The 23583-nt window shown below is 40.6% G+C and overlaps 2 protein-coding genes across 2 annotated transcripts; one reads left to right on the plus strand and one right to left on the minus strand.

The window, feature by feature from the left end:
- Positions 1 to 6388: 6388 nt before the first annotated feature.
- LOC115786025 (abhydrolase domain containing 17B, depalmitoylase) lies at positions 6389 to 18773 on the minus strand. The gene is made up of 4 exons (XM_030738019.1): positions 18160 to 18773; positions 16574 to 17050; positions 7259 to 7438; positions 6389 to 6850 (listed from the first exon to the last, which is right to left on the minus strand). The coding sequence occupies exons 2-4, from the start codon at positions 17038 to 17040 to the stop codon at positions 6631 to 6633; spliced, it is 867 nt and encodes a 288-aa protein (XP_030593879.1). The 5' UTR covers positions 17041 to 17050; positions 18160 to 18773; the 3' UTR covers positions 6389 to 6630.
- Positions 18774 to 19081: 308 nt separating this feature from the next.
- On the plus strand, positions 19082 to 22233 carry c9h9orf85 (chromosome 9 C9orf85 homolog). The gene is made up of 4 exons (XM_030738095.1): positions 19082 to 19267; positions 20000 to 20106; positions 20279 to 20392; positions 21582 to 22233. The coding sequence occupies exons 1-4, from the start codon at positions 19166 to 19168 to the stop codon at positions 21799 to 21801; spliced, it is 543 nt and encodes a 180-aa protein (XP_030593955.1). The 5' UTR covers positions 19082 to 19165; the 3' UTR covers positions 21802 to 22233.
- The last annotated feature ends 1350 nt before the right edge of the window (positions 22234 to 23583 follow it).

Raw genomic sequence — 23583 nt, forward strand, 5'->3', positions numbered from 1 at the left:
CAGAATGACCTAATCACGTTATACAAATTGTATAATTGGATTTAACAATAATTTACATGTGATTTTAGCCCAGAATCAACGTTATTAGATCATGACTATGAAGAGTCATGATCTAGTTTACTGGGACGCCATATTCAAGTGTGCATGTGGCATTCCCTTTTATCCCTCTGTGATGAGGTTGATTCAATATTGCAGCGTGAAAGAGGGCTGAGGGGTCATGGGCTGTCGCACCAGCCCCCAGAAATATTATTGCCCATCCATTGGATGAGAGCAAGGATGAGAGCAAGGCAGTGCTACAGTGTCCAGCAATACAGTATGCATGAATCAATCCATCCCCTTATGACAAATAAAAGGACTCCAACAGACTGAAACAGATGACAGTAATTTCTAATAATAGTAAATATATTCACATATATATAAACACTTTAAAATGAACAGCCAAAGCTCTGTTTCAAAGCACCTTAACAAAAATAATATATACAAATGCAAATGTGCATTAGCATAAACTACCACTAAGGCTCTCTCCTGCGCATAGTGAGATGTTATTTCTAACCTAAACCATTTTGACAAGTTCCTTTCTTATGACTTAAAGAAAATAAATTGTTGGCTCTCCGAGGAGTTACTGAAGGGTACACCAGGAGGAGTATTAAATAGAGAGGAGGGGCTTAAACGTGGGACACAGCGCCACCCAATGGTGAAAAGGAAAAGATGCTTTTTACTACTTCCCCTTCTTGGCAGGCAGGAGGAAAACAAAGAAAGAAAATGTTGAACTCTGAAATATTAAAAACTGGAGGAGTTTCCATGAGACAGGCAGTTACTCTAGGAGAGTTGGACAGAGCCGTAGAAGTTCTTTAACCCATCAGTAGAATTGGTATCTGCTCTATTGTGCAAGGAGGAACAGGATTAGCACTGCCAGATCCCTACAAAATGACCTCCAGCAGGCAACTGGTGTGAATGTCTCGGACCAAACAATTAGAAACAGACTTCATGAGGGTGGCCTGAGGGCCTGATGTCCTCTAGTGGGTCCTGTGCTCACTGCCCAGCACAGTGAAGACCGATTGGCATTTGCCATGGAATACCAGAATTGGCAGATCCACCACTGGCACACTTTGTGCTTTTCACAGATGAGAGCAGGTTCACTCTGAGCACGTGACAGAAATGAAAGGTTCTTGGAAAAAGCTGTAGAGAACGCTGTGCTGTCTGTAACATGGTTCAGCATGACTGGTTTGGGTCAGTGATGGAGGGATGTACAGACCTCTACAGGCGACGCAACGGCACCCTGACTGCCATTAGGTGTCAGGATGAAATCCTTGGACCAGCTGTCAGACAGTGGGTCCTGGGTTCCTCCTGGTACACAACAATGCCCGGTTTCATGTGGTGGGTGTATGTAGGCAGAGCCTGGAGGATGAAGGAATTGACTGACCTCACGCTTGCCTGACCTAAATCCAACAGAACACCTCTAGGACATTATGCTTCAGTCCATCCGATGCTGCCAGGTTGCACCTCAGACAAGCTTGTGGGGGGCCATACAAACTACTGAGTACCATTTTGAGTTGAGCAAAATGGACTAGCCTGCTGCATCAGTTTTTCACTTTGACATTCGGGGTGTCTTTGAACTGAACCCTCTGTAGGCTGATAATTTACATTTCCATCAAATGATGTGGCATTGTTTAATTCCTAAAACAGCACGATTCTTTTTTTCTATTGACATCTGATGTATTTTCAAAGTGTTTCTTTAACTTTTGAGCAGTGTATAAAAGCCAGCAAGAATATGATGATTTCCATGTTTGGCCATAATATTTTCACTACTGGATTTCCCCCAAATTATCTCCTGTAGCTTCTCTTATCTGTAATCTAACTAATCCCTTAATCCTACTGTTACGCTCCACTGTACAAAAGCAGCTGAGTTAACTTCTTGCCCTCCAGCACTATCAAGTCTCCACCTGCTCTGAAATATCATCTCTCCACTTTGACCTTGGGAAAGTGACAAAGCCACAGAAACACTGCAGAGAGCAAGGTACTATATTATACTCATCACTAGATTATATAAAAGGTGGGTAGGAAGCATAAGATCCTGAACATCTGTTGGAGGGGGGGGGGGTGTATCTGCCATCAAAAATACCTAAGAAATAAAAAGCATGGACTACATAAAGTGTGGTTTTTATGCATTTTTATATGTATATGCAATAGCCCTCATGTTTTTCCTGTTCTTGTAACATCCACATGGATGGCAGGACCCAAGGGATCACAGCAGAACATTGCCCAAAGCATCGCAGTGCCTCCACTGGCCTGCCTTCTTCCCATAGCGCATCCTGGTGCTAGGTGTTCCCCAAGTAAGCGACACACATAATCCGACCAGCCATATGATATAAAAGAAAACGTGATCAGGCCATCTGCTTCCATTGCTCTGTGGTCCAGTTCTGATGCTCACCTGCCCATTGTTGGCACTTTCTGTGGTGGACAGGGGCCAGAATGGGCACCCTGACTGGTCTGTGGTTATGCAGCCCCATACACAACAAACTGTGATGCACTGTGTGTTCCAACACCTATCAGAACCAGCATTAACTTTTTCAGCAATTTGAGCTACAGTAGCTCGTCTGTTGGATCAGACCACACAGGGCAGCCTTCATTCCCCACATGCATCAGTGAGCCTTGGCCGCCCATGACCCTGTCGCTGGTTCACCCCTGTTCCTTCCTTGGACCATTGTTGATATCTACTGAACAATGCAGACTAGGAACACCCCCCAAGAGCTGCACTTTTGGAGATCCTCTGACCTAGTCATCTAGCCATCACAATTTGGCCCTTGTCAAACTCACTCAAATCCTTACGCTTGCCCATTTTTTCTGCTTCTAACATCAACTTTGAGGACAAAATGTTCACTTGCTCCTCAATATATACGACCCACTAAGAGGTGCCATGATGAAGAGATGATCAGTATTATTCACTTCACGTCAGTGGTCATTGTTATGCCTGATCAGTGTATATTGTATATGGACATATTCTAAGGACTACCACAGTACCAATCCACTTCTATAGATTTCCTTCCCAGTTCCATGGCCCAAAGTTACTATTCTAGACATAGGAAAATTTTGGCTCTTCACTAGGGTGGTCAGGAACATGTCCCGGATGACCTCAAACTGCAGAGTGCCTGAAGCCTGTTGGAGGGACGTTAACCTCAGAAAGAGCACATACCAAATGAGTCAGTGCCTCAGGGAACCAGAGAAAGCAAATAATTGGAACAGAAATAGAAGAGGAAAAGAAAGGAGAGAAAGAACATAAATCAACTGGAACAAGAGAAAGAGGGGAAAAAAAAAAACTACACGTGAAGGAAACACTGAAGAGTGCAAAGCAATAGAAAAAAGGATGCAAAAAAAAAGAAACAGAATAAGAAACTGAAGGAGAAGAAAGAATTTGAAAAGCAGGAAGAAGGAAAAGGGAACTGGAAGAGACAAATCAAAGAATGGCTATTGGGTGTGGATTTCCCCCCAACAAAAACACAGAATTTGGCAACTGGAAACAAACTCAACCAAATAAAAACATTATCAAAGGGCAGAAAAGTAGAGGCATAGCCCAGTTGCAGGAACACAGGGTAAAAAGTACAGTTTCTTAGAAGGTCTGGTGAACATACAGGCAATCCAGACATGCAAAAGGTGTGCAGGTGGATGACCAGAGACAGAGACAGACAAAAGCAAGACAGGTGGCAACACCCATCTGGAGGCCAGAGGCAAAAATTGATCAGGAGGCTAAGCAGGGAAGGGGATGGGCAGTACTGGAAATGTGTTTGGTGGCGCTGACTCTGGAGACAGAGAGGACAAACCAGAATGTTTCAAGAGGAGACGCTAAGGCAGAAATAGGAGAAGTGCAGGCCAAGCTTGATACAGGAGTGGTTAGGAGTATGCCAGGGTTTGAGGCAGGAAGGCTGGGGAGAGGTGAGGCAAGGGGGCTGGGCTGCACAAAGGCATGTTGACAAAAGGCTGTTTATGACTAGTCTTACCCACCAAGAAAGATGACTGACAAAGGCACAAATAGTGAAAAGGATAGAATGCCAGATGTTAGCCAGCTCTGGGGATGGAGCAGGCCTGACTGAAAGAAGGATCACCTCCTAAAATTCCTCTGAGGAAACTCTTCAGTCTGCTGGGTCTAATTCTGGCCAGACAAAACACAGATGACACAGAAAGCAGAGGGGAAAATTCAAAATTCCCTTCAAGGCTTCACGTCCGGATCAAAATTTCAAACACAAACTAGATTGTTTTTCAAATACCATTTATTTCCTCTATCCATGTTAGAATTACTTTAATAATGTTTTTACATACAAGTTCTTTCTGTATTGAAATATGCTATACAAAATGAATCTAATCAGACATGATACTTGTCAAGGTGAGCAGTACAAAGGTCACCTGAAAAGCCAAAATGTTGGCCCAGTCTCCATCATATCAAGAGTTAGAGAAGTAAGAAGAAATACAGTTAACATGTTAATAGAAGACAAAAGCCTGCAAAGAAAAAAAGGTAAAAAAAAAAAAAAAAAAGAAAAAAGGACATGTCCAGTACACACATTATTTAAAAGTAAAAAATCATGATCTGTGAAGAGAGTTTTCAAAACAATGGACCATCATGAAAAATGATGGTTACCAGTCCTGATCTAGGGCTCTCTTTGCTTCCTCTCAACCTGTAACTAGTCAGACCTGAAGGTTTACAGTAGCACCCATTGGCTTATTGGTTAATTGTCATTTACTAACAAAATTTGACCCCCTTTTCTAAACACAGGCTTAAGTGCAATACAGGAACTGAAAACACCTTGAAGAAAAATAAATCAAGATTTTTTTTTTTAAGCAACTCTAATACAGGCCAAAAACAGGGCGGAAGAAAAGAAAAAAGTAATTCATGGCATGCAGCTGCACGGTGACATTTGGTTTTCGGGGCACTGAAGAGAGCCTAGTGGGATTGTTTTGCCTCACTCAGCATTAAAAAGCAGAGACCCCCCCCCCCCAAAAAAAAAAAAAATTAGACACATCATGCAGACAGAAATGAAGTTAAGACAAAAACCAAAGCAAAACATTCTGTCCATGACGTGGGCCTTTAATGCTGAGCCACTCCCACTGACAGCAACCCACCATCCAACACATTACTGGGAGGATTTTTCAGCTCAAATGTACTTGAAGGACTAAAAATACAGCACTGTCCTTGTTTTTCCTCTCTTTTCTACCTGACATGAAAACCAACACTAGCTGTGTTCATAAAGTTCATCATTCCTGATTGGCATTAGTGGTTTAAGACCTCTGTTACAGCACTTACAATTATTTTTTCAGAGAAAGACGATCGAAAGGTCTGATCCGGGTACAGCAGAGATCTGTAACTATACACATTATGTAAGTTGACCTCTTCAGACCCAAAGGCAGAAAGTAAAACACTGTCACTCAGCTTCATAAGAGTTACGTGTAGGCAAATACTTCTCACTTCCAAAGGAAAAAAAAAAAGAAAAAGGGATGAGATATTTTGTCAACAAAAGTGCCCAGCATTTAATTTACCCCCCCCCCCCCCCCCCCCCCCCCCCCAAAAAAAAAACAAAAAAAACCAAACAAACAAAAAAAACCCCACCAAGTTCATCAACTACAGTGTAGCTATGCTGATCTTATACCAACAATACTTCAAGTTAAACTCTGATGTAAGCACTGTTTCAGTGTGAGGAAATTACCCAACGGGCTACTTAAGCTGCTGACTGAGCCTCGTCTTGTGTTGTATTTGTGTAGACTGTACCACTTTAAAATTAAACAGAGAAGTGGAGGATTTATACAACTAACGAAGCTTTGGAGATGGTTCTAGATATTACTTGTAAAAGTACACTTCCTCATATTCCTAAGTCTCTGCAATATATACGACACATTTGGCAACACCAACACAGCTAGGCAATGTCAGTTTGTCTTGTACAGTTCTTCAGTGACAGCTGATACGTGCAATATTAAGTATAATATAAAAAAATATAACAGTACTCCAAAAAAAAAAAAAAAAATAATAATAATAATGTGACAGCAGTGTGTAGGACCAAATCTGACCTCAGAGTCAGATGGAGTTCAGTGGTATTAGCACAAGTCTGGTCCAGCACAGTTTGAAGAAAGGCTGTTTTCTCAGTGGTCTGTGGACCACGTCCTTTTCAAAAGGCAGCAAAAATGTGGCACACATGCACACAGACACACACAGTCATATATTGCATGTACACAAGGTGTGTTGTCTGCACATGTCAACTTCCCCTTTTATTCACTCACTCACACACACACACACACACACACACACACACACACACACACACACACACACACATGATGATTAAAAAAAAAAAAAAAAAAAAAAACATACAACAACAACAAAAAAAAACAAAACAAAAAACGGGTACTTCTAAATTCACAGCTGCAGCATGTGGAGTGGACGGTGTGGGCATGCCCTGGGCAAACTGGAGCTCCAACATAGGTGGGGGGGAGCCCCCCCAAATGATGGAGTCAACCATTAAGAAGACAGTACAACAGACAACTTCTACCTGCATTAGAAGAAAAAGTTGAACCCCTTGTTCATTTACATACTCCTTAGATCTGCTGTGTTCTCTTCTCCCCGACCCCCACCCTTTTTCTCCAGCTCCTTTACAAGTTGACTAATTCATGTGCAACAAACTGTTTGAGTCTCTCCAGGTACTGTCCGTAGAGCTCCACATCATTGTGTCCGGCCCCTTCCACCCAGAGAGGCTCCACTGGGCGCTGGCAGCGTTCATATAGTGCCAGCCCGTGGGAGAAATCAATGACCTCATCTTCTGTTCCATGGATCACAAGTACTGGCGATGTTACCTTGGAAATCTTGTCGATGCTTTGGAGCAAGAAAGAGAAAGCAGCAATGTGTTAAAAATAGGGAAGTAAAATACACAATAGGACAAGAAAATAAAAATTAGATGCTAAGTTATTGTTAAGTTACTGATACTGATTACACACCAGGGGGAGCTATTGAATCTGATTTTTATTAAGCATTGCCCCTCAACTGGGAAGGAAGAAAAACAAAACAAAAAAAACAAACAAAAAAAAGACTTCCTGAAATGATGTCACATCTACATTTCTCAGTCCAGTTTTAAACTTTAGTTATACGTCTTTTCCTTGAAGCATTCAGTCATACAGTAGTGTGTTTTTAGATGCATGTGAGGCTGTGGGCCTTTTGGTAAATGCTGCGTGAAAAATTCAGCCTGACTTTCACATTTGCCATCTGTCCGTACGGTCCACTCACTTTGGGAAAGCATCAAAGCAGTAGGTCTTCTTGGTGTCAGGGAAAGCCACTCTCATGCCAGAGGTGAGCGGGGAGTGGAGGATGACTGCAGCAGTCTCATAGCGAGAAGCCAGGTCTACAGAGGGCACCGTGCCAATGCTCTGACCATACACAATCACATTTTCTGGACGGATGCCATACCTACAAGAAGGACAAAGCTGATCATGAACAGGATATTTACACAACCAGGAGCCAGATATATTTGGATAAATTTTGTGTGCTCATCTAGACACTGGCAGGCATCCAGCTAGGCCTTAAGTTAATTATACAAAGAACCTTAGCTGGCAAAACCAAGAGCAAATGTTTTATTTTGGAATCCACTAGCTGGTGTTAAAGTTAATTTTCTTCAAGTGCTTTTTACAAATCTAATAAATATATTCAACCTGCCAATTGGGCTCTTTTCATGCCCTTATCCCCCCACCCCACCCCACCCGACCCACACACAAAAGCAGACACCTGTGTGCCAAATGAGGCTTACTCATACACTATTATCAGTACAAACATCATGCTACAGTGACTCAGTGATTACAGGGCATCCTAAAACAAGCACACCAAGATGTGATGAAGCCATCGCTGAATAAATAGGGTTTTCTGCTGCTTTTAAATGCAGCTTAACAGAGAGGACCACCACGATCTTGTGATTCAGAAGGGGAGGGGGATTCGAGTAAAATAAGGTGAATTAGAGCAAAAGAGCCAGTGATAATGTATTTAGGGTGAGGGAGAAACGAAGATGGAAGGGGGAAAAAAATTTTTTTTTTTAAAAAGAAGGGAGACATTCCACAGCTGATTATGGAGAACGTGACCCACTCTGGCAAGCAGTCTGCTGACGACCTGCAAACTAGTCTGAGAACACTGCATCACTGGCTCTGCTGCTGCACTGCTGGATAATGCATGGTAAAGTCACAACAAGACAAATAAAGCTCTACTCTAGTATTAAAATTAGGGACTCCAACAGAACACTAAAATTAGAGACTTAGCACTGCAGCCTGTACCGCTGCACTCCTATAATACACTGTGGTGAATACATGAACACATGAAGTCTGGCAGCTCTCTAAAATGCTGTGATGCATTATCATACTTACACCCTTTGCAAGAGAACAACCTGCAATAACATAGGGCTGCTGCTATAAAGAGTAAAAGACTAAATGCAGGCTGATCTATTAAATATGTACACGTCCACACAGACACACACAAAGTCTAGCTTGCAGACAGTCATGAGCAGGAATATAGGAACTGTTTATTATTGGTTTGTCAGCTGGTCTTCACCCAGTATAAATAGGGGTGAAAAAATTGGCACGGCATGGGAAACGTGTTAGCACAGGCTGATGCTATGGGATTAACAGCACCATTAACTGACAGTCGGTTGCCTGCAATGTACACAATTCAAGGAATGAAAGCCTATCTCGGTTATACAACACAATGTAGCTGGTTAGGTAACAAGAATTTTAAGGAAAAGAACATAATGTCAAATCTCTAGAAACTGTAGAAAAATGACACTGCCCTTTCTAAAGTGACAGCTTCTAATAAATAAATAAATAAAAATGCCTCAAACTGCTTTGAGACCTTTTACAAGTAAATGCCACCATGGTTTACTACTTTAAGAATAGTGCAATTTAATAATTTTCACTACACTAAAGAAATGCTCACTATAACCAAAATATTATTCCCCCCAGTCGGGTTTGTAGAAAAACTATTTCTCAAAACCCAAAAGCTATTATAATGCTCAATAATAATCAACTTGGCTGAAGAGAATTTTTGATAACTTCTGTCTTGTTAAGTTCATTTAGCTTTAAATTTTAAGGTTAGCAAACAAAAACATGTAAGGTAGGTAACAAGACCCGTCAAGCCAGCAAGACAGCTGGCTTAAACTCTAAGGGAAATGGTCAGTTTTCAGGGCTTCCGGTGTAGCCAGCAGATAACTGGACCACAACTTCTTGTTCTGACCTCACTGACTCACTGTGTGCAAATGTGATGGCCATGGTTTCAAGGCTGAATTACAGCAAATGCAATTCCTCTTTTACTCCAACACCAACCATACATATGCTTAGGGCCAAAGCCCACTTAAAAGTGATTAGTCACTACAATTCTGACAAGTTACCAAAAATCTTGTCCCTCATCTACAAATTCTACAGCTTAAATGCAAAACCTGTTCACAGATTAGGAAAGTAATTACAGAGCTTGAAGGCATGGGACTTTAAGTACAATCTACTCTTATACTTCAAAGGCTGTTAAAAGGCAAATAATTCTGAGAAATCAATTTTAACACATTTAAAAAAAAAAAAAAAAAAAAAAAGCTGGGGCAGCATCAGCTTTTCTTGGAACAACCCTGTAAGCATCTAGAAACTGAGGAGAGCAGTAGGTTTGGTTTTAAGTGTAAAATGTATATACAAATTTGTATACATTGGTCAGCATTAATGGCGCCATCACAGATGTCACTGGGCAAAAGGCAGTGAACACCCTGAAAGGCTCTATCACAGGGCCAACACAGAGAGGTAACAATTCATACTCACAATCACACCTATGGTCAATTTAGAATCACCAGCTAACCCAACATGCATGTCTTGGGACTGCTGAAGGAAGCCAGAGTACTCAGGGAGGGCCCATGCAAATGGGATGAGACCATGCAAACTCCACACAGAAAGCCCTCAGGCTGGTGGTGACTTCAAACCAGGCATGTCTTGCTTTGAAGCGACAGTGCTAAACATTGCGCCATCGTGCTGCCCAGGCTTATGAACACTAAGGTGATAACTAGGTGGACTGCTCCCCAGCCTTTTTATTTGGTCCACATACTCTGCATCCCACTCAGGAGCAGCCAGCAATTGTTTTACAATATAGTCCACTGCATTTACTTCTCCCAAGTTACACATATCCCCCAAACCTTCATTAATTTAGTCTCTTGACACAAATCCAATCTTATGCATCACGTCCTCCCTCATTCCCCTATTGTGTCTCACTCCCACTTGACCACCCACCTCTTGCGCATTGAAGACTAAAAATACTCTCCTTCGACAGCCGTCACCATCACCAACATATGTGCAGGACTTCCTGAGCATATGTACAGTAATTTTTAACAGATTAGAGTACCATCTGCACTGCAGCAGGGAAATTCTTCACTGAAATGCTCAATGATCCATTATTACACTTTGTGTACAAGTATATAGGGGTGATGTGGCTTGAAGTCACTGAAAATGAAAGTCCATTAGTATGTGAGCACAGTATTAACAATTTGTTTCGATTGTGTGCTAAAGAGAACAGTCAGGTGAGTGATCAAACTCCACCCAAATGACTTCATAGATAAAGCAGGCTTTTATCACTAGGCAACCCCTGACATTTAAAAAGGTAAGAAAAGTAAACAACCAAAAGTGTCGAGCCGCTTCCCTGCATAACGTTTGGGAAATTCTCTCCTCCATTCAATTTCCAAGAAGATGGATAGTGTTTACAACTTGGATCAATAAGACAATTGGCAAGGAAGTGAGTTTCTCTCATTTGTTTTTATTGGCCACACTGTGGGAAGACCTCAGTCTGAAAACTCAGGCATCGGTTGCTAGGCTACCACTCAATATTAGACTAGTAGGATTGACTGCCGGCATGCTTCGACTTCTGAGAAAAAAATGATACAATGCCATTCCATATTTTTAAAAGACACACACACACACACACACACACACACACACACACACACACACACACACACACACACACACTCTTAATTAACTGGATTACTGTTTGGCTTGATTTCGCATTTGTAGAATCCTTATCATTCACCCATTAGTGAGAGAGTACAACTCTGCTCACTCACATCGTCCGACCCACTCCCTGCTCAGGTGAAGGGAGTGCCTCATCCACTGTGGAACAGGAGTGTGTTGGTGGACAGAGCTGTGTGGTTGTGCTTACACTGTCAGCAAAATGACAGGTGGCCGCCCTCTGTCATCTGACTACAGCAAAGTGAAAGCAGCCTACACGAGTAAGTGAATACTCAAGAGGTGGCAAATTTGCACACTGCTGAATCATATGGTTAAAGACACTGAATGACAGAAAAAACAAAAACAAAACAAGAAGCGCTCCAAGTGTCGGGTTCTAGTGTGTTCAAAAATTTAGTCAGAAAAGGGAGAGGAGAAAAAAAAAAAAAAAAATACACTGCTAGAGATGAAAGCAGTTATCTTCTTAAAGCTGGAGGCCTGATCTCGTGAGAGACAAGCACGAGGGTTGTAGGCAACCGACTAATGTGAGGCCATGCAGAGTGGGCTTTTGATGTGATAATACCATCTAGTCAATTCATGTTCAGCTAGGTCTAAAGGCTGAGTTGTACGCTCTGTCACATAGGCAGTCAATTACGAATGTGGCACCACCCTCAAGATCACGCAGAGACAGCTGAGAGAAAGAGATATATATGGGGGTGAATGAGGCATGTTGTATAAAGCTCTATACAAGAACCAGTCCATTTACCATTTAGTTCTCACAAATAAGTGCTAAACTCCCAGAGTTAATTCCATCAGTGATCAGCAAGCAAGTAGCCCTGAGTGGTAGTTAAAAATCTTTTAAATACCATCATATTCTGTGGAAGAAAATAATGAAGTACAAAAATGAAGGTGATTTCTTTAGGAGTAAATGCAATGTACTGTAGCAAATTACTGAAAGAACTGAATGCTGACCTTATGCAGCACAAAATAGAAGGCCTACAGGACATTAACCAAATATTGCCATCCAAAACAAAGGTAGCATGCTGTTAGACTTCTGATAGTGGGATTATTTACATAATATATATAGCTATATAAAATGTAACAGGCAAAAGAGCAGAGCTAGTGAGAGAATGACAGCCACACATCCATTTAAAATGTGTGGTTACCTTTATTACTCTATTGCTACCTTTATTGCAATGTCATTTGGTTTAGCCAAAAATAACATGCAAAACAGACTTGACAAGCTAACCTATGGTTTTATTTGTATTGTGTGTGTGCAACATAGTTGTAGATTTTATGAATGATTTGTGACTACAGAATGTGATTGGATCAGCTAGACAGCACTGTAAGCAGTGAGGCTCACACAGAGTCTGATTTCTCAGTCAGGAGTGAGGTTTTCGCCAGCCGGAAAATCACCAGCATTCATTAAAATATTTTCTCTGTTAATTGGGGTTTCATTTACTCAAGCAAAAATAGACATTTTTCTTTACTGAAAAAGTTAAAATAACAAAATCACATTGATTTCTGTCAAATAAGGGTTTATGGACTCCTTTTTAAATACACGCAGGCGAAATGTGCTTGAGTGCGTAGTTACCTTCCAGAGACCCATGCAGAGCTAGGAAAAACCCTGGCACAACCACATTCTTACTCCCACAAGGTGAAACATCCTCCAACTCTGCCTCTTCCTGCTAAAGCAAGAAAACTTGACGAGCGCTACACGTAGGTGCAGCAATGTTAGCATAACAATGGAAAGAATGAAAGCTCAATCAGCCACATTGCTTCAAGTGACGTGGGACACACCATCTTGACAAGTCAGTCAACACTGCCCAACTAATTAGCACTCAGATCAGCAATAAAGAGAATGCACTTTGATACAGGTATTTCTGATGTTATTATCCAGATAGAGATTACTGCCTTGTAACAGCAACCTGCTGTGGCGACCCCTTGAGACAAGGGAGCAGCTCAAAGCAGCTATACCACACACACACACACACACACACACACACACACACACACACACACAGTCTACACTGCCCTTGACATGGAAGACAAAAAAAACAAAAAAAACAAAAAAAAAAAAAAAAAACATTACAGTTCGCCTTGTACACACAGAGTGAATTTCCTAAGAACAAAAACATTCAAAAGCTAAATCCCTGAATTGCCACATGAATTATTCCTGAACACTGGCCGTTATGGTACATAGAGCTTTCTTAGAGACTCTGAACCTGACCATTATTAGGACCAATAGAATAATCCCAAATATGTGCATGCATAACACCTGTGTAGAGCATGGAACTAAGAGAACAAGTCATCTAACCCTGTTCAACTTGTCTTTATTTCAAGAGCCATGGGTAATGTAGTCTAATTCTGCTGTGGGACTGCTAACCATGTGACTACAAGGCACGAGATACCCAGTACACCCGCAAGGTTAAGCCTTCTGAAAACAACATTATTTCCTTCTTCCTAAAAGGCTCTCATGTGATCTTGAGGATGCTTCTTCCAAAATTAACCTACTAAGACATGTGAAATTGTATTTGACACTAACGTCTTGCTTCCATTGACTCACTGGTAATACATGATAGTAGTAAGCGAAGTACAAACATTTAGGTGGCCTGAAGGTGTTAAATATGGAGCTGAGCGAGTTATGAAATAATAATAATACATTTTATTTGTAAGCACCTTTCTAGGCACCCAAGGACACTTTACACAGGTAGATAAAAAGATAAAAATCACAGACAATACATAAAAGCACAGAACAAGAAATAAAATTTAATAAAAATGGCCAAAGAAACTAATGCGGGAAGGCTGTCCTGAACAGATGAGTTTTGAGTCACGATTTGAACGCAGGAAGAGAGTCAATAATGAGGGTGTCTGGTTTGAGAGAGATCCTGATTTGGGCAGCAGAGTGGGAGAAAGCTCTGTACCCATGGTACTGAGGCAAGCAGAGGGCACAGTAAGGGAGTCAGTCAGCTATTCAACTGACAAAATCTTGAATCTGCATCCTATTACAGCTACAGTTCTAGTAATTTTACAAGTGTAAACTAGATGGGTTTTGTTAAAATAGATGGGAAAACATGAAAAATTAGTTAGAGATGTCGTGGGATTCAGTGATTAAAATCCATCATGTATCACAGCAATCTTTTTCCAAATCAGATATTTAATTAAAAAAAACAAAACAAAACAAAACAAAAAAAAAAAACATCATAATCATAAGACAGCAGTGAAATGAAAATGATTTATTTTGGGGTTAAATATTAGTTAATAATCAGTTACATTCTATACGGAAAAAAAAAAAAAAAAAACAATTATCGAGCTGATAAAAATGTGATCTTTAGGCACAGCTTTAGCACATATACAGAGAAAGGCATCAGCTAACTTGTTACCATTCTGGTAACCTTACAGTTAGTGTGAACTGGGTGTAGTGGTCAGTGTGATGTTAAGAAAGTGGGACGCAGCAGTAGTACATCACAAGCAATCGGCCCATTTCAACAGGCTTTCTGAGGGTACTGAACTTCTTAAACAAAAGAAAGTCACTGATTCTATACACACACAGACGTGCGTTATTAACCCACCAGAAAAGCAGGTTCTTCTTCTTCACGGCAGTGGCCTACGTCTTATATGCAGAAGCCTTACAGTCAAGTTTCTAGTTAAACTCGATAGCTTCCTTATGTAAAAGGTCCTCATTTACAGAAGCCCAGTCATTAGTTTCTGTGAAAGTGCTCAGGGAGGTTCACAGCAAAAGTCAGCAGCTAATACAGTAACATTTTCTTGCCATTGGCTCTTGCCAGTGTTATCAGCACTTTAAACCTCTGCAGTCCAACACCTTCATTTACTACAGAAAGAACATACACCCACACTAACACTGACAGAGGAGGAGCACTCTGCACTTAAAAACTGTTTAAGACTGATCTGCATCATTTTGTCTCGTGTCTTTAGTATTTCTCAGTGAACACTCCCCATCTGCTCTCTTAATAATTTGTCTTCAAGCAGGAAATATACAGACAAGCAGTCCCACTGGATGAAATTTTGTCTTTCCCTTCGCCCACACAAACAAGTCATCACAGATATGATGGGCATAGTACTCACACACCCACACACACACACCCTCCACATCCTGTTTCATCACAGCAGGTGAGTGGATGTTTGTTTTCTTGTTTATGGAGAAAAAGCTGCTGTCCTGTATGCATAGGCAGCACTGCTACTAAGCGTTATTTTTAATTCCTTTTTCCAACACTTTCCTAATAGATGTCTAAAATTTTACAGCACTACTTGTACGATATGCTTGTGGGGATTCAGACGCTCTCCTGGCAAACCCAGAGACTTTAAGCACAATGTCTGTGCTGATACAAAGGACAAAAGGAGGAGATGACGAGATGGTCGAAGACAATAAGCAGACGTCCTTAAGCACAGATGGAAGGAAGAGAAGGCCACAGGGTCAGACAAACTGATAAGTGCTGCTTACATGTAAGATGATCTTATCTGTGGGAAGGAACTGAAGCTGAACAAGCGTTCACACCTGCAGTACGTAGCTATTCATGGCTTTAAAGGCCAGACAGACTACCAGTGATTTAGGACTTAAGTTCTTCATACTGCCCCTTTTATAAATCAATGACAAAGAAGTCTGATTTTAAGAACTAGTGAATTGTAACAGAACAAAACTTCGACTGCAAACTGAATACCTGCTGGGCCATGTGCACTTCAAAACCACGAGACAACAGGAAGCCCTGAATGAGTAGGTTTTCATCAACTGGGAAAAACAGATACCAGTTTCCAATCAGCAGAGGCTTAAAAACAGCCAATAATTATCTGTCTGTTGACAGCCTACAGAGCAAACACATGCAGCAGAACACCCGCTCCCACCTACATATGGGGAGGGGCCAGCATCATCATCACAGAAACCACGCTTCCTTGCCTACGAGAACATCATGTCATTCCCACTAAAGCAATTCCTCATCATCATCACTCGTGATTTCATAAAGTTCTGTTAAGTAGTCATCCCTCTGCCAGCTCCTTCAGAAGTTTTTCTGTCGATCTAAATCATCTGTTTCTTTCAGAGAGCCTCATCATTTAACGCTTTATAAAATGCCCCCATATATGCATTTACAGCATAACAGAAACAAGAAAGGTTCACACTGCTGTTATTCACAATTTTTCCACTAGCAATACAAAGCTGTCAGCCAAAACATGAACTATTAATATGACTATGAAGGTTTTAAAAATTACCATCATACACTGTATGGGAATTTTTTTATTTATAGTATTTCTGTGTTGGGTCACTTCCCTTTCAACTTAAGATTCTTTAGCTAAAAATCAATCATTTCAAGTATTGTGGGAATTTGACTTGCTTACGAAAAGTTCATTGGCTTTAACTTGTTCTTGTTTGTCATGGGACATCTAAATGGCCATTTAGGTTTATTTCTAAACCAGTATACATGCCATCACTAATAAGCTGGTTTTGAGTGACTGCAGGAGCTATAGCTGTGAGATTTGGGCTTTCATCCCTTAATAAATCACTTACAGGATCTGTGTACTATTCAACTATTCTAATATCACTTCATTTAATGCTACTTATCTATCCATTATTATGTTTCATTACCGTGATCGGAGTGCCTGCCAGGCAGCATCTACATCAGCGTACAGGTTCTTCTCTGAGGGTTTCCCAGAACTGGCCCCGTAACCCGAGTAGTCGTAGGAGAAGACGTTGCAGTTGATCCGGGAACCAAGGCCAATGTAGAAGCTGCTCATCTGGCCCAAGTCCACTGCATTACCATGGGAGAATAACAGAGTATACCGGGCGCTGGGTGAGCAGCGGACAAACATGCAGGCAATTCGGTTCCCTCTTGAGGTGCGTGTCATGAAACACTCAATGGCCTCCTTCTCACGGGCTGAGTACTGCCAGTCAGCACGTTCGGAGAGGTGCAGCGTCCATCGGCCACCGCTCTCGTCACACATGAGGCTGTAGGTTGGTTCGGGGGGCAGGAAGGCCAGCTTAGAAGCAATCTTGCTGGGGCACGGTGGACAGCAGAACAGGCAACACAGCTCACTGAGAGATAGGTGGTTCATCCTCGAAATGCTGTAACAGGGAAAGTAAAAATGGTTAAAACAGAAATGAGGGAGACAACAGAGCACACAGACATGCCAACACAGACTGATCACAAGGAAAAGCAAATCTGTGCTAGAGTTTTTAAATGATGTTTTTCTACATAAACAACTGTCTGTTAAGCAAAGCAGGGAATTTCTTGGACTGGGGGCTATAGTCAGGCTGCTCTTTTTTTTTTTTTTTTCCCTTTTTAAATTACACTAAACAAACCCTCTCTCCAGAATGCAGGGCTCTCTCGAGCCAGGATTTTAAAGACAGATGACCCTCGCCGAAAGATTTTTCTCTCCGTGTCTGCCTTGAGGCTTCACAGTCACTCAGAGAGAATTAACTCGAAAGCCTTTTTTGTCTCTCCCTACCTTAGGTTACCTCTTAAGATATTCCAGCTACTTTGAAACTACTGCAGCATCCTGGCAGCAGTGATGTCAGCATAGCTCCTTTTGGTGAAACATAAGCCGCCTGGTCAAAATGTCCTCCAGGAATGCCATTTTTGAAGCAATTCTCCAACTGGCCGTAGGCAGTAGTATAGCTTTATAATGTGACTTATTTTAACTAAGCAGGAAGAAATTGTTTCCTAATATTAGATTATGACAATGCGCGATGGGTTGCCTTTCCTTTGGGAGTAGCTCCCCTGACCAGCACAGTACTTAACAGCTTTACAGAGGTACATTTCTGCCTGACATTTTCACAAATCTCGTAATTGATTCGTTTTGGAATAGTCTTAAGAAATGATGCTAAATAACTGTTGGAAATCACTCGATTCAACTTGACTACACGCAGGTGAACTGTCTGTGTGATACTTGGGTAAATAAATGGCTGTACCAAAGATGACTGAGGGTGAGGATGACAGGGAAGCCCATTTGCTTCCCACATTCCCACCACAAAGTCCATAATCTATCAAGCTCAGGCTGAACGGAGCCCCGCAGCGATTTACTGTAAAATGGTGGTGGATGTAGCAATGTGTTCAGTGAGATTACAGCTGCACCAGGCTATTTGTGAGGGCTTAATTTATAGCGGCTGCAATTAACTGAAGTATGGTGGACCAAGTGCCCGTGTGTTCCCAAGCAAAAAAAACCTTCCCTTACCTGGACGGCGGCTGGACGTTTGTTTTGCTTTTTTTTTTTTTTCTTTTGTTTTTAAAGGTGAAAGTACTGGCAGACGTCGCCGTAGTCTGGAGATATCTTCGCACCAAGCCAACTAACTTATCTTCTCGACACCAGGAGCTTGTCGAGTTTATCCCTTACCAGATTATCCTCGGTTAGCGATGTCAGTTTGAGTGTGTACTATCCTTATTGGCTCCACAGCTCTCAATTAGTATTAGCTGGCAGCTTCGTCCTCCGGACCACACAGCCTTCTAAACTGTCGTTTCCTTTATTTTTCCTCCTTATGGTTTTCTCAACGTACGGTCCTGAACGGTAACGACAGGGACTCCTTCGAAACGTTCAAGCTTATAAAGCACGACAGTGGCATTGGTGGATAACGGATTAAAATTCACTGAAGTCTCGTAAACGCGCCCGTGTGGCTTACCAAACAATTCACAGCAGTATCACCTGCCTCCGACACATCACTGCTTTCGCCGTGAAAATCGCCCTGCTTGTTATCTTGGCTGGTGGAAGAAAAGGCTTTCATTGACAGCTCTGTGGACCAATGACAAAACAGGTTGATACAACTCCACCAATGACAATGCTATGTATGGGAGGTCCTTCGAGACGCCGCAGAGTATAGGCCTAATTTTTTTTTTTTAGATTGAAAACCAATCGGATATTACTATTGAAAGGCCCCGTCCAATCAGCGATGACCAAGGTGTTTCTAAAGCGCTACTGGGTGACGTCATTGGTAAGCTATCTTTATTAAATGTGTTTGTAAATGTAAAAAGAGAATCAGAATTTTTTAAAAATAAAATACATTATTATTATTATATTATTTTAACCACTTAAAAAAAAAAAAAGTAGACGGTTCGCGTTGACCACAGTGACGTTTCATGGTTTCATGACGTCGTCTTTCCTCTTCCGGGTTAGTGCTTTCGCTCGGTGGCATGGTTGTTTAGTTTGTGTATCCGTATAACGTGTATGTCTTAACGGTCTTTATAAAATGAGTTCTCAGAGGGGTAATTTGGCTCGATCTCGGGGCCAGAAGCATCAAAACACCACTGCCTTCAAAAACGACAAGTACGGGGCGACTACACAAGTGAAGGTGTGTCATGTCAAGTAGTAGCTTTGTTGAGCTAAGATTTTATTTAGGTTTGTATTGCATTTTGAACATTGAATGAAATATTGAATATAACAAATTATGTTATGTTCAAAGTTTGGATATATATATTATTGCTGTGAAATTTTAGCTTCATGTATCAAATACTCTTCAAGATCTTTGAAAACGAAATATTCAACTGTATATCATTCAGAAATTGTCTCTAATGGTCTTTTGCAATGTGAGTTTTTTTTTTTTTTTTTTTTTTTTAGTCTGCTCTCAAATATGGGACTGTACAGGACTGCTTGATTTTTTTTTCTTCATATTGTATTCTTCATATTTTTTTGTTGTTATCTGTCCCAAATTATAGAGAGGCCAGTGAAAATGTTGGACTTTTATCTAAAATAGTTTTTGAGATATTCATGTTCAAACATTGCCACAGATTTCAAAGTGTGAAATAAAGACCAAAAATTTGGGGCACATTGGAGATGGTGGAGCACAAGGCCCAAGGTGCTCTGAGATGGATTGACCCCACTGCTTAATCAGTGCTCTGTGTGTATATATGAGGGAAGTTAAACTTTTAATGAAAATATACATTATTTGTGAAAGGCTGAGACTGTAAGTAGTGCATACTTTTTCCTTCCTGTCATTTCCTGTGAAACCTGTTCTTAAAAGCTCTTGTTTTGTCATACACATAATATTTAAACATTCTCTTTGCTTTTGTAATCTTAATTGTAGAAAGCAAATTCAAAGATCCATGATGGGCTTTGTCAACACTGTAAGGGTGTTCTTGAGTGGAAAGTTAAGTACAACAAATACAAGCCACTAACACAGCCTAGAAAGTGGTAAGTATACTTAAGTACTGCAGACTTTTGTGTCAGTACATGGTTCTTACAGCTGCACATGAAAATGCACACCAAGAATAATCTGTCCAACACATGCATGCGTCATTTTAGGTGGCAAGCTAAATGCACTGTCCAAAGTAATCCAAGGTATCTGCTGTTTTCTTTTTTACAGTGTCAAGTGCTCTCAGAAGACAGTAAAAGATGCGTATCACATCATTTGTAAGCCCTGCTCTCTTCAGTTAGAGATCTGCTGCAAGTGTGGGAAGAAGGAGGACATTGTTATTCCGTAAGTGGATAAGTTGGCTTGTGTTTTGTCCTTACAGTACTATATGAAGCCTTGAGCCACCCCTCATTTCTTTAGAGTTTGCTTCCAAAAAGAGACTATCTTGTCATTTTTAAAGTGGTCTCGAGGAATAATTCTCCAGGCTTTCTGAAGGTCTTTCAAAGTTTTTCTTTGGACATTGGCTGCTTTTTCACTTATTTTCCATCCAGTTCTTGTACCTGGTCATTTTCAGAGAAATGTTTTTTCTTGCTTCTTAAGCCACTTAACACTGATCTATTAATCATTCGAGCATAAAAAAAGGCACCTAACTCAGTGTTGTGTCTGCACAAAAATGACAACTTGTTAAAGAACAAATTATATCTTTAGACACTTTGTTACTAGTAGCCTGTCATAAAATCATATAATTCCCACTTCTTTAGCTGAATTTACAAAATATGCCAATAGATTATGCACTTTAACAGGCATAAAATAATATTTTTGCACCAACAAGGGGATTCCTAAAGAACTATTAGCCAAAAATGTTCCACATTTCAGTGTGGTGTGCAATTACAGAATTTGAGGAAAGTGGACAAGTGGAGGGCAAAAGAAGAAGCAGCAGGCCTAAAAAAAAAACAAACTATGTACAGCAGATGAATAGTATCTGAAAACCATGTCCTTAAGAAAAGAGAATAAAAATGCAGCAAAGACCTGACACAGGACCTGAGAGATGCATCTGGCAAGAACTGGACTGAAAATGAAGTGATGAATCCAAATTTGAAAATTTTGGTTCAAATATTTATCAGGTCAGGGGAGCGATGCAACAGAGAGAGTGTCTACAGCCATCTGTGAAATACAGTGGAGGCTCTGCCATGGTTTGGGGCTGCATTTCAGCCAGTGGTGTTGAGGATCTTGTCAGAATTGATGGAATTATGAATGCAGAAAAGTTTCATCAGATTTTGATCAACTATGCAACACCATCTGGAAAGTGTGTGATTGGCAATGACTTAATTTTTCAGAATGCAGTGTTGTGTTAGCTTCTTAAAGAGACAGGATAACAGAGTGCTTTTCATAAAAATAATCTTGGCATAGTTTATCCTAAAAGGCAAAAATAAAACCTGCTGTAAGTCTGCCATCTTGTGGACAGTAAGCTACATTACAACCCATACTTCGGCCTGAACATTGCACTGAGCACTTGTTTTTCTTTCCTGTGTAGGGTTAACTCACATCTGGAGATAAAAGAGCAAGAAGCTGACGAACACAGAAAGAATGGGTGTCAACAGGGGAAGAAAGACATGGATGGCTTGGACAGTGATGATGATTATGATGATGAAGAAGAGGAAGATGAAGACTCAGACAGTGACTCAGTAGCAAAAAAGACACAGAAAAAATCTGCTGTGCTGCCAGATGTGTCCCCAATCAGTATTAATGATTAAAAATAATAAGAATTTTTCCCAAACCTTTGTAGCAAATATGATTTTTTTTTTTCGGGGGGTATAGGATCACATTTGTGTTTGTGGTGGAAGCCCTACTAGATGAACTTATACAAATAAGCCAATGCTGCCTGATTGATGCAGAACATGGAAAAGGCAATCAGGAAATGAAGGGCACAAAAAGTCCCAGATGACATCAGAGGGTGGTATATCATTTATAATTGAGTTGGTGTTCTTTGTAAAAGACCTTAAGAACTGTAAATCATTCGAACCGCCATAAGTAACTTTTTATAGACTGTCATGCAGCCTCATGCATTTTGCAACTATGCAATAAATCATTGCTTGTTATAATATGTTTGCAGTGTTCAGCTTTTTAGCCCTGTTGAGCAGTTAGTACACTTAGAAATGTTTCTAATATTTTGGCTATTGAAATAATTTAAGACAAGCGGTATATATCTTTGGTTAGGTAGCAGCAATTCTTATTGTTTTTGCAACATTTGGATTTTTTTTTAAAAATTGTGTCGAAATATTAAAAGCTTCAGAATTATCACTGATTTATCTATCCCTGTACAATCACAATATTTTAATACAATAGTTATTCCTTAGACTAACTTTAGAAACACTGAACATCTTAATGTTGCTGAATTTGAAAGCAGGCTATCCTAAACCTCTTCCTTATAGCCTGAGCTCACAAATTTTGAAAGTGTCTGGGTGGAAGGTAAGCTACACAATTGCTGCAGATTTGTCAGCTGCACATCCATGATGTGAATCTCCTGTTCAACTGCATCTCCAAGGTGCTCTTGGATTGAGATCTGGTGACTGTGGAAGTCATATGAGTACAGTGAACTCATTGTCACGTTCATGAAACATGTTTGACATGATTTGAGCTTTGTGAAATGGCGTGTTATCCTGCTGGAAGCATCCATCAGAAGATGGGTACACCGTGGTCATAAAGGGATGAACATGGTCGGCAGTAAAATCCAGGTAAGCTGTGGCATTTAAAGGATGCTCAGTTGGTACAAAGGAGTCCAAAGTGTGCCAAGAAAATACCCCATGCCATTACACCAGCAGCAGCCTGAACACACCTGTCAAGTTTTGTGTTTAAAAATAAGGGAAATTTCCACCGCTGAAAATAGAAGTTACTATATCACATCATCACCTAATTTGCACAGTCGGTCATTTGCACAGTCGGTCATTTACAACTAGATGCAAATGACCGACTGTGCAAATTAGGTGATGATGTGATATAGAAGTTACTATATCACATCATCACCTAATTTGCACAGTCGGTCATTTGCATCTAGTTGTAATCGAGGCTGTAGGAGAGAGGAATGACATCTTTGGAGAGACAAAGAGTGAATTCATTCAACCCTCGTCCTTTATCTGGGCCACTGTTGCCAACTTGTGTAAAATTTGCTGGTGGCTGTCTCAAAAGTTGATAAAGGCTGAAGCTGAGCAACGCTGAGCTGAGCAACACTGAGCATAGACACATATACATTATATTTAGAGTTTATTTTTCTTTGCTTCTCCCTGTTGATGTTCATGTGCGTCCTTAATATTACACACATAGTGCTGCTGCCTTGCGAACAGTTGGTTGTTGAACATGGTTCTTTAAACTATATCTTTTGTCAAGTTTTTATTACATAATACTCACTATTGCACCTTGAATCTTGCACCTGACAAAGTATGAAAAACTAAAACTAAACTAAAATTAAGCATTAAATCAAAAATAAAAACGAGCAAAACCACTCTGAAAACTAACTGAATTGGAGAGAAAAAAAAAGA

The sequence above is a fragment of the Archocentrus centrarchus genome, chromosome 9 (assembly GCF_007364275.1).
Source record: "Archocentrus centrarchus isolate MPI-CPG fArcCen1 chromosome 9, fArcCen1, whole genome shotgun sequence".
NCBI lineage: Eukaryota > Metazoa > Chordata > Actinopteri > Cichliformes > Cichlidae > Archocentrus > Archocentrus centrarchus.

Excerpts from the sequence above, each read along its gene's own strand:
- LOC115786025 (XM_030738019.1), bottom strand. The coding sequence starts at position 17,040 with ATGAACCACCTATCTCTCAGTGAGCTGTGTTGCCTGTTCTGCTGTCCA. Across the intron at positions 7,439-16,573 it reads TGGCAGGCACTCCGATCACG|GTATGGCATCCGTCCAGAAA; the intron begins GTAATGAAACAT and ends TCCTTCTTGTAG. Across the intron at positions 6,851-7,258 it reads TGCTTTGATGCTTTCCCAAA|CATCGACAAGATTTCCAAGG; the intron begins GTGAGTGGACCG and ends CTTGCTCCAAAG.
- c9h9orf85 (XM_030738095.1), top strand. The coding sequence starts at position 19,166 with ATGAGTTCTCAGAGGGGTAATTTGGCTCGATCTCGGGGCCAGAAGCAT. Across the intron at positions 19,268-19,999 it reads GGGCGACTACACAAGTGAAG|AAAGCAAATTCAAAGATCCA; the intron begins GTGTGTCATGTC and ends TCTTAATTGTAG. Across the intron at positions 20,393-21,581 it reads AAGGAGGACATTGTTATTCC|GGTTAACTCACATCTGGAGA; the intron begins GTAAGTGGATAA and ends TTTCCTGTGTAG.